This window comes from Drosophila miranda, chromosome 3, assembly GCF_003369915.1.
Source record: "Drosophila miranda strain MSH22 chromosome 3, D.miranda_PacBio2.1, whole genome shotgun sequence".
NCBI lineage: Eukaryota > Metazoa > Arthropoda > Insecta > Diptera > Drosophilidae > Drosophila > Drosophila miranda.
Genome location: NC_046676.1, coordinates 1,712,591 through 1,723,954, shown reverse-complemented (window position 1 = coordinate 1,723,954; position 11,364 = coordinate 1,712,591). Strand labels below are relative to the sequence as shown.

The following is an 11,364-nucleotide window of genomic DNA, read 5'->3' as shown; positions in this document are numbered from 1 at the left end:
CTTCATAGCGTAGACATCATGTTAAGGGCTGAAATCTACCTACCTAACCAAAAAAAAAACTACACGCTCCATTGATACGAGTGTTACAGAGCCGACCACCCAAGGAGCAGGGCCAGAGGAGGAGCAGCTGTGCTAATTCGGAAGGATATTTCCCATTACCTCCGTCACGCTGTGCAGTTGGGGCCGATTCAGCTTGCGGCGGTCATGGTTTTAACACTGCGCGGAGAGATCCTCATTGCCGCAGCCTCGATCGATTCCCTGGTCAAGCACAGATTTCGACAATCTTGTGGCACAACTGGGTAACAAATTTATCATTGGAGGAGACTTTAATGCGAAGCACAGGCTTTGGGGCAGTCACAGAGCAGACTGCATGTTGATGGCGTTGCATGATGCCCTAACCGTTTGCTCTGCACAAATACTGGCGACAGGAAGCCCCACCTACTACGCACCAATTCGGAGATCCATGCTCCTCCTGCTTAGATTTCTTTATTTATCGATCTATCGAAACCAGCTCAACATCCTTGAAGATCATGACCTCAGCTTCGACTACCTGCCTCTCATTTCTACATTATCGACAACTCTGCAGACGATCCCAGCCATGAGGAAGCAGCTGAAGCCTAACTCAAACGTTCCCATATTCAAGGAAATTATACGCAGCTCTCTAGACTTACACACATATTTAAGGACCGCTCAAGATGTTGATTTTGCGATCGACACTCTTATGCCCAAAGCCTATGACGCTTCTGCAGCTGCTGCCACTTGCGGCCCTCGAGGTATTCGAACGTCGCAGACTGGAAGTCATAGAGACGGCACTTTAAGTGATTTTGAAGGACTGCTTCTACACAAGAAACGACTCAGGCGCGAATATACACGCACCAGCGACCCTCAAGTTGACAGTGTTTTCACGAGAAGGGCGCCACATGGGCGAGATCAGCAGGTCAACAACATGGCAACATCTCAACCGAAATTCGCTACACCTAGTTTTGATGGCACAACAACATTTGGCGTTTTTATGATACATTGAAGAATAATTGGACGGAAGCTAACCGCGCGACCGCTTTGGTGCTTTCCTTGAATGGTCTGGCAGATGAGGTGCTACAGTCGATTCCCGACTTAGATAAATTGAACTACGAGGCTGTTAAATGTGCCCTGGAGCGTCGATATGGAGGTGGCGAAGTAAGGTGAATGATGGTAAACGATTGACAATAAACCAGGCACATTGGACTTGAGATTTCCAAATCTCACTATTAGAGGCGTAATGTATGTAAGTGAATGTGTAATGACTTTGGACACAGGTGCTTCTCATTCAATATTTAGAAGTTTAGTTAAGGTAAATGTGGAGCCTCTGAATGAGATAGGACTACAAACAGCTACAGGTGGAGACGCGTAGAGAAAGGGCAAAGTTACAAAGAAGCTTAGAAGACGAACCTAGGACAGGATTTCATTGTAGCCGATATCATAATAGGAGTAAATTTTTTTTGTGTTATAGTTTTACGCAGGACTTGAAGGATACATTTCTGAGCATGGGAATGTGAAAACGGTATCAATGGCTACGCATCGCACAAGGAAATGGAAAGATAAAGATCGACGCTGCAGCTCAGACCGAAACTACATCCAAATTCAGGCTGTTCGGCTGCCTCGACTTTTCATGAAAAAAGGTGCCCTCCATGTTGAGAAAGCATAAGAATCTTCTTTTACGCAGAAGAGTAGTGAAACGGGCGACGGCATCAAATCAGACGTGAAATCACTGCAACGAATAGTTACAATTAAGGAGAAGCTGATAGAAGCACTTATCAACGACGTTAAGTCTTCGGAGATCCAGTTAGAGGTTGAGGCCCGAGAGAATCGGAATAGACTACCAGAGACGTTACATCACTATTCTCACCGGCAGTAAGTAATTCTCACCCTCTCGTCAACCCAATCGACGGTCGACGCACGAGGACATCTGGAATACTTTTTCGGGTAGTATCTTCCAATTAGCACCACCGGCAATGAAGTTGTATTAATACTGTTTCCGTTTCTCAATTTAAAATACGAACTGTAGAAACGTTAAAGCTCATTCTGCAGCTCGGTGCGGTTAGGCTTTTAGAACGATTTAAGTTCGGTTTTTATTTAAGTTAAGTTAAAGTTGAAAAATAACACAAAATTTGTTCATGTCAGACATATCAAATCCCAAAAATATGTAATTCAGCGCATTCACTCTGTATTCTATGAGTATCGGGTAAAAGAAATATAAATGAAATGCGAAAGCGCTCATAAATACAGCAATAACACAAAAACACACTTAAATCGACGTTTGCACTATTAAAAGTTATGCACTATCGATTAAGGAAAGATTTGTAATATTTTCCGTGTAATTCGGGAGTTCTTGAAAAAAACTAAAAACGCACAATCAATCATCTACCAGTTTATTTATTTATTTAATTAGCAATTATCTTCTAATAATGGTACTTATCTAGTTACAAAAGGAGGAAAGAAGAGAAGTTACAAATTTGTTAAATTTAGGTGATTATAAATATTACATGCTATTAGCTTAAGGGATAGTTCAGGGGATAAGGTATGACAGGGAGCTATAGTTGTGACATATAACACTAAAAGGTTCATTTGGGCATAATTATACCTACATATGGGTAAGCGGATTGGCCGAAAAGTACGGGTAGGTCTAGATGGAACAGCGAAGTCAATCTTACCCAAGATAGTTTGGGAGTCAACAATACCGAGAAGGAGCTTGTGCACGAACATTACCCCATTACGACGGCAGGTCAATAAGATTTTGTCTACATCGGTAGGGTGTCAAGATTCTACCCGAGTCCCAGTTTAAGTTACGCAGGGCAAAAGATAAAAATTGCTTATGCACCGATCCAATAACAACCTGCTGCTCTTTATACTGCGGGCTCCACACAAAGGAACAATACTCCAATATCGGACGTACTAACAAGATATACAGTTGTTTCGTCACGTACGGGTCGTCTAACTTCTTAAACCAAAGCTTGATGAACGCTAAAACACCCTTAGCTTTATTTACTGTTGCGGCTAAATGGCTGTTAGAACACATCTTATAATCCAATAGGACTCCGAGGTCATTTGAAATCGAAATTCGCTCCAGGACATGATTTCCTAGAACGTACGGTAAAATGTCATAAGTTTGCATGAAAAAACCGTGTTGCGTCGGAGATATCAAGCTGCAACAAAGATGTTGCAGTTGCAGGGTGACCAGGAACTCAAGAAGATTCGGGATGGCGGAAAGCTTTGCGGTACCACGAAAGTTTTCAATATTTGATCTTGAACCTTTTTTGTGAATCGGAATGATGTAGGACTCATTTTTAATTACTGGGAGACACGACTGTTCCTAAGAGAGGTTGAAGAGAAAGGTCAAGGGTTGGTCGAAGTCAAAAGACGCACTATTTTTATGAACTTGACGCAACAGTTGTATACTGTTGTTATTTATCGATCTATCGAAACCAGCTCAACATCCTTGAAGATCATGACCTCAGCTCCGACTACCTGTCTCTCATTTCTACATTATCGACCACTCTGCAGACGATCCTAGCCATGACGAAGCAGCTGAAGCCTAACTCAAACGTTCCCATATTCAAGGAAATTATACGCAGCTCTCTAGACTTACACACATATTTAAGGACCGCTCAAGATGTTGATTTTGCGATCGACACTCTTATGCCCAAAGCCTATGACGCTTCTGCAGCTGCTGCCACTTGCGGCCCTCGAGGTATTCGAACGTCGCAGACTGGAAGTCATAGAGACGGCACTTTAAGTGATTTTGAAGGACTGCTTCTACACAAGAAACGACTCAGGCGCGAATATACACGCACCAGCGACCCTCAAGTTGACAGTGTTTTCAGGAGAAGGGCGCCACATGGGCGAGATCAGCAGGTCAACAACATGGCAACATCTCAACCGAAATTCGCTACACCTAGTTTTGATGGCACAACAACATTTGGCGTTTTCATGATACATTGAAGAATAATTGGACTAAGCTAACCGCGCGACCGCTTTGGTGCTTTCCTTGAATGGTCTGGCAGATGAGGTGCTACAGTCGATTCCCGACTTAGATAAATTGAACTACGAGGCTGTTAAATGTGCCCGAAGTAAGGTGAATGATGGTAAACGATTGACAATAAACCAGGCACATTGGACTTGAGATTTCCAAATCTCACTATTAGAGGCGTAATGTATGTAAGTGAATGTGTAATGACTTTGGACACAGGTGCTTCTCATTCAATATTTAGAAGTTTAGTTAAGGTAAATGTGGAGCCTCTGAATGAGATAGGACTACAAACAGCTACAGGTGGAGACGCGTAGAGAAAGGGCAAAGTTACAAAGAAGCTTAGAAGACGAACCTAGGACAGGATTTCATTGTAGCCGATATCATAATAGGAGTAAATTTTTTTTGTGTTATAGTTTTACGCAGGACTTGAAGGATACATTTCTGAGCATGGGAATGTGAAAACGGTATCAATGGCTACGCATCGCACAAGGAAATGGAAAGATAAAGATCGACGCTGCAGCTCAGACCGAAACTACATCCAAATTCAGGCTGTTCGGCTGCCTCGACTTTTCATGAAAAAAGGTGCCCTCCATGTTGAGAAAGCATAAGAATCTTCTTTTACGCAGAAGAGTAGTGAAACGGGCGACGGCATCAAATCAGACGTGAAATCACTGCAACGAATAGTTACAATTAAGGAGAAGCTGATAGAAGCACTTATCAACGACGTTAAGTCTTCGGAGATCCAGTTAGAGGTTGAGGCCCGAGAGAATCGGAATAGACTACCAGAGACGTTACATCACTATTCTCACCGGCAGTAAGTAATTCTCACCCTCTCGTCAACCCAATCGACGGTCGACGCACGAGGACATCTGGAATACTTTTTCGGGTAGTATCTTCCAATTAGCACCACCGGCAATGAAGTTGTATTAATACTGTTTCCGTTTCTCAATTTAAAATACGAACTGTAGAAACGTTAAAGCTCATTCTGCAGCTCGGTGCGGTTAGGCTTTTAGAACGATTTAAGTTCGGTTTTTATTTAAGTTAAGTTAAAGTTGAAAAATAACACAAAATTTGTTCATGTCAGACATATCAAATCCCAAAAATATGTAATTCAGCGCATTCACTCTGTATTCTATGAGTATCGGGTAAAAGAAATATAAATGAAATGCGAAAGCGCTCATAAATACAGCAATAACACAAAAACACACTTAAATCGACGTTTGCACTATTAAAAGTTATGCACTATCGATTAAGGAAAGATTTGTAATATTTTCCGTGTAATTCGGGAGTTCTTGAAAAGTTTATTTTGTTTAAATATCGGCTGTTTAGTCTGCTTAGAGCCCTTGGGCACCAAAGATCCTTTGTAATTTATACCAACTGCACCTATTGAAACATAATTCTTGCCAACACAATCTATGTTCTTACATACATATATGAAAGTATAAAACATGTATCAAATGTATGCATATGTGTATTAAGGGCAGAAAATACAAAAACTATCGTAATGTAGGCAATAACATCTCCCAATAATTAATTTCCATAAACACCTAAACTATTATATCTTAAAAAAGTTCTAACAGGTTATTTTGTTTTTGTTTTTAGAAATGCTTGTGGAGCCCTTCGAAATTTATCTTACGGTAGACAAAATGATGAAAACAAGCGTGGAATTAAAAATTCTGGCGGAATAGAAGCGTTGGTTCATCTTCTTTGTCGTTCTCAAGAGACAGAAGTAAAAGAATTGGTAACTGGAGTTTTATGGAATATGTCTTCTTGTGAAGATATCAAGCGGTCAATTATTGATGAAGCACTAGCTGCAATAGTCTGCAACGTTATAAAACCTCATTCCGGATGGGATCCCGTTTGTTGTGGTGACACTTGTTTTTCTACAGTATTTCGAAATGCTTCGGGAGTGCTGCGAAATGTCAGTTCAGCTGGAGAACATGCAAGAGGGTGTCTTCGCAATTGCGAGCATTTAGTGGAATGTCTTCTCTACGTAGTTCGAGCTGCAATAGAGAAAAACAATATTGGAAACAAAACTGTAGAAAATTGCGTGTGTATACTTCGTAATCTTTCGTATAGATGTCAGGAAGTGGAAGATCCCAACTACGATAAGCATCCCTTCATAACGCAAGATAGGGCTATCCCATCTTCGTCAAAAGGTAAAATAAAACAAAACATGAAATGTCCATTGTTAAATCTATATTTTTATTTCTAGGAGAAAATTTAGGATGCTTTGGAACAAGTAAAAAAAAGAAAGAAGTGTCTGCTACTTAAGCTCTTCAGGACTATAGCATATCCACAGAGTATTCTAAAAGTTCAGTAACTAATAGCCAGATGAATAAGGGCTACGAACAATTATGGCAACCGGAAGTAGTTCAATATTACTTATCATTATTGCAAAGTTGTTCTAATCCAGAAACACTTGAAGCTGCGGCAGGAGCAATTCAAAATTTATCTGCATGTTATTGGCAACCCAGCATTGATATTCGTGCAACAGTGCGTAAAGAAAAAGGTCTACCTATTCTAGTAGAGCTCCTTCGGATGGAAGTGGATCGCGTAGTCTGTGCAGTTGCTACTGCCCTACGCAATCTAGCTATTGATCAGCGAAATAAAGAACTAATTGGAAAGTACGCTATGCGCGATTTAGTCCAAAAACTTCCATCTGGAAATGTACAGCATGACCAAAACACATCGGATGATACCATAACAGCTGTATTGGCTACAATTAATGAGGTCATAAAAAAGAATCCAGAATTTTCTCGTTCACTTTTAGATGCAGGTGGTATAGACCGGCTTATGAATATATCGAGACGAAAAGAAAAATATACTTCTTGTGTAATAAAGTTTGCTAGTCAAGTTTTGTATACGATGTGGCAACATCACGAACTGCGAGACGTCTACAAAAAAAACGGTTGGAAAGAGCAAGATTTCATTAGTAAAAATTTCACTGCGCACAGCACTCCACCAAGTTCACCAAACAATGCCAATAACACCCTTAACCGACCAATGGCATCTCAGGGACGTACGCGCTATGAAGACAGAACAATTCAGCGTGCACCTAGTTCTTCATATAGGAATAATGACTCTAGTGGAGCTGTTATGTCGAATAATGAATCAGCCTTGCTTTCGGAAATGGTTAGAAAACAATTATAGAATGTATATTTGTTCGTTAATTATTTAATTAGTATTAGATACACGTGAAGTATTTAAATCTTAAATTATTCTTAAAAAATACAGCGTTTCTTTTACATTTACATATAAGTTTTTACAGCATATGCCAATACATATTGTAAAGGATTATATTCATTAAACATCTGGTACGCTAATCTGATTACTTAATAAATACACTAAGATATATCCATGTACCCTGCAAGTATTTTTATTGCTACATATTTATATCCTTGAAGGGTACTGTCGGGTTTCCTAGCCCTATATTTAGTTATTAAGTATCATAGCCAAATTATTGTGGTGGAGCCTAACGACCTGCAAAGCTGCGTAGACTACACATGCTAAATCGGTGCACATACTTGCAGAATTTTCCCTGTCCAGAATTTTTTCCCATCAAAATATATTTAGGAAAATGAGATCAAATTGAAGATCGATCTCACTTACATGTATTTAGACGTCACTTTAAAGTGTAGTGTAGTTAGAATTGTCAATCGATGCAGACAGGGCGGATGGGGGTGCGATCTACTTCAACTGGATTTCACTGTTGTATCGGATGTCTGCCTTTGTTAAGGATTTCAATGCTGGACAGTTTTTCCTAGGGATTTGTAATATTTTTTCTTATGGTCTAATATCGTCGCGTCTAAAAACCGGTTTTTTAAGAGTTACTACCACGGCTGAAACGCGTAGTGGGTCGAAATGAGATGTAAAGTCAAAGAATTTAATAATCGCTTTCAATAATAATAATTATTATTATTATATTATATAGACGCTTATTGCATATGTATGTCTCAGAAAGAGAATGCAGCGCTTTCAAAAATCCAAACATCAAGAAAAAACTCATTTCAGTTCATGAGATACAGTGGCGAGCAGTGAAATGTGGACACTCATTTTAACTAACTTTAAACCGATAGCGCGTATCTAAAATCTTACAAATCAATCGGAAAACATTTTTATTGCATAAATACATTCATTAGCTGTTGATAAACATCTCTTTTTCATAAAAAAAGCCAGAAGTTTTAACGAAAATAACGAAAAAAATAAAAATGTAAAAAATTACAGAAGCCAATATGGCAGGCATATTGGCTTTGCAGTCAACGTCCAAGATTCTTCTCCTGAACCGCAGATGGATACGAACTCCATAGCTCAGCTTCTTATGGAACTGCAGAGGTCAGTAGCATGCCTCACCACGGCAGTAGCAGGTATCCTGAAATCTCTCGACCTACTACGTAACGCAGGTACAACCCTACCCTCGAAAAACCCTCAGAAGATCATAATGCTGTCGGGGCTTTGGATCGGATTCTGGAACGCCTGTAACATGGCTCATAACACTAATGAGCAGCCTCTATTTTTACAGCTTCATAGCGTAGACATCATGTTAAGGGCTGAAATCTACCTACCTAACCAAAAAAAAAACTACACGCTCCATTGATACGAGTGTTACAGAGCCGACCACCCAAGGAGCAGGGCCAGAGGAGGAGCAGCTGTGCTAATTCGGAAGGATATTTCCCATTACCTCCGTCACGCTGTGCAGTTGGGGCCGATTCAGCTTGCGGCGGTCATGGTTTTAACACTGCGCGGAGAGATCCTCATTGCCGCAGCCTCGATCGATTCCCTGGTCAAGCACAGATTTCGACAATCTTGTGGCACAACTGGGTAACAAATTTATCATTGGAGGAGACTTTAATGCGAAGCACAGGCTTTGGGGCAGTCACAGAGCAGACTGCATGTTGATGGCGTTGCATGATGCCCTAACCGTTTGCTCTGCACAAATACTGGCGACAGGAAGCCCCACCTACTACGCACCAATTCGGAGATCCATGCTCCTCCTGCTTAGATTTCTTTATTTATCGATCTATCGAAACCAGCTCAACATCCTTGAAGATCATGACCTCAGCTTCGACTACCTGCCTCTCATTTCTACATTATCGACAACTCTGCAGACGATCCCAGCCATGAGGAAGCAGCTGAAGCCTAACTCAAACGTTCCCATATTCAAGGAAATTATACGCAGCTCTCTAGACTTACACACATATTTAAGGACCGCTCAAGATGTTGATTTTGCGATCGACACTCTTATGCCCAAAGCCTATGACGCTTCTGCAGCTGCTGCCACTTGCGGCCCTCGAGGTATTCGAACGTCGCAGACTGGAAGTCATAGAGACGGCACTTTAAGTGATTTTGAAGGACTGCTTCTACACAAGAAACGACTCAGGCTCGAATATACACGCACCAGCGACCCTCAAGTTGACAGTGTTTTCAGGAGAAGGGCGCCACATGGGCGAGATCAGCAGGTCAACAACATGGCAACATCTCAACCGAAATTCGCTACACCTAGTTTTGATGGCACAACAACATTTGGCGTTTTCATGATACATTGAAGAATAATTGGACGGAAGCTAACCGCGCGACCGCTTTGGTGCTTTCCTTGAATGGTCTGGCAGATGAGGTGCTACAGTCGATTCCCAAATTAGATAAATTGAGTTCTGAGGCTGTTAAACGTGCCCTGGAGCGTCGATATGGAGGTGGCCACATGCATATTTTACGAAGTGAGGTGAATGATGGTAAACGATTGACAATAAACCAGGCACATTGGACTTGAGATTTGGAAATCTCACTATCAGAGGCGTAATGTATGTGTATGTGTGAATGTTGTAACGGTTGCGGTTGGACAATACCGATTCAAAATAGGTTATCGCTATGGTGCTCGGATATCGCATGCAATAACCTTGGGCCAATTATCGCTGCAGGGCATAGTATAGTTGGGGATGGTGCAAGCAAGCTCGAGGTAAGGAACAGCTGAGCTGAGCTGCCGTAAGTGCTGTGCAGCGCATTGCAACGGAGCTTTCGAAGCCGAGCTTTAAGATCGGTAAGCTCTTATTTAAGCAGTGCAAAAGCACCAGAACGTTCTCTTTCGAAAATTTGAATCTGTGCAGCCGGTGGCTATCTCCGCGTCGGTAGCAAATATATAACTAAATCGACCACGTGTAAGCCCAAAAGAAAAGAAAAGTAACCCAAATAAGTGCCACAAAGACAAACCGAAAAGAAATAAAACGGAACGGGGAAAATCCCACACGGTGGGCGCGCCGCAAAAATCGGGCGAAAATTAATACCGTGCGCCGAGAAAACTGGCAAGAAACTACCCTGGCGAAAAGTGCATATTTGCCTCGCCTCGCCAGCAAGTGTTGTTCTTGTTGCAAACCCGTGCGTCCCGCAGCTCTGCCAGGAGAACCCAACGCTCGTGTCTCCGTGGAAAAGTCCGAAAAACCGGTATGTTAAAGTGCCCTGTAGGGAAAATTTAGATTTTTTTCTTAGCCCTCGTGGTTTTGGTTCTGTTTCGCCCATAGGGCCCTGGCCCCGAGCGGTAGCCACCCGGCTCTCCCAAAGTTCTGCCCCACCCACACCAAACTCCCACCCTTGACGGGAGTACTCTTCGGAGTCGACCTTGGTGTGGGGCCGAGATTTTTTTTTTCCTTTTGGAGTCGTTGAAGCATCCACCTGCCCGGCGACATAACCTCCACCGGCCATCACCCTTGCGCCATATCTAACGTACGCGCATAGAGGGCATAGAGGGCATAGAGATCACCCCCCCCTATGCGCCGCTAACTCGCTGTCTGCGACGGCCCAGAAGACGCCGCCACGGATCCGGACCCAGATTTCGTAGCATAGTGTAGTTTTAATTGTAATTTTTTTTGGTTCCTTCTGAGCACTTATATGACTATGTAACTTTCCTTAACTCTGCGTCACAGTCCTACCTCGATAGGCGGGAATGTGAAAGTTCTCAAAACGGAATTTATTTTTGCGGGTTGGAGACCGAAAAACTTAATCATAAAGTAACAGACTACAAAAAACAAAAAAAAAACAAAAAAAAAAAAAAAACCTTTTTCATACACCCCCTATTTACCAATCCCCCTCCGACCTGGGCACACATTAACATGGTTTCCACAGCTCCACAACGAAAGGCGCCTTTCAGCGAGGGACCACTGTATTAAAGCCGTAAGTGACCCAATTTCAATTTTCTCCTTTGCGCCTGTCTTCGTCAAAATCTAAAACGCATGCGCAGCGGCCAGCCGCTGCTGATAAGAGAGCGCAACGCTTGCGTTCCACACGCTCGAAGCTTTTCGGTCTTTTCGGTGCCCATTCTGCTAAGCTTGCCTTGCTCGCATTCCCTGCATTCTTTTAATGCATAGAAA

The 11,364-nt window shown here is 42.1% G+C and overlaps 1 protein-coding gene across 1 annotated transcript; it reads left to right on the top strand.

Annotated features, from left to right (window-relative positions):
- The first annotated feature begins 5,608 nt into the window (after positions 1 to 5,608).
- On the top strand, positions 5,609 to 7,371 carry LOC117187837 (catenin delta-2-like). The gene is made up of 2 exons (XM_033390708.1): positions 5,609 to 6,165; positions 6,222 to 7,371. The coding sequence occupies exon 2, from the start codon at positions 6,341 to 6,343 to the stop codon at positions 7,157 to 7,159; it is 819 nt and encodes a 272-aa protein (XP_033246599.1). The 5' UTR covers positions 5,609 to 6,165; positions 6,222 to 6,340; the 3' UTR covers positions 7,160 to 7,371.
- The last annotated feature ends 3,993 nt before the right edge of the window (positions 7,372 to 11,364 follow it).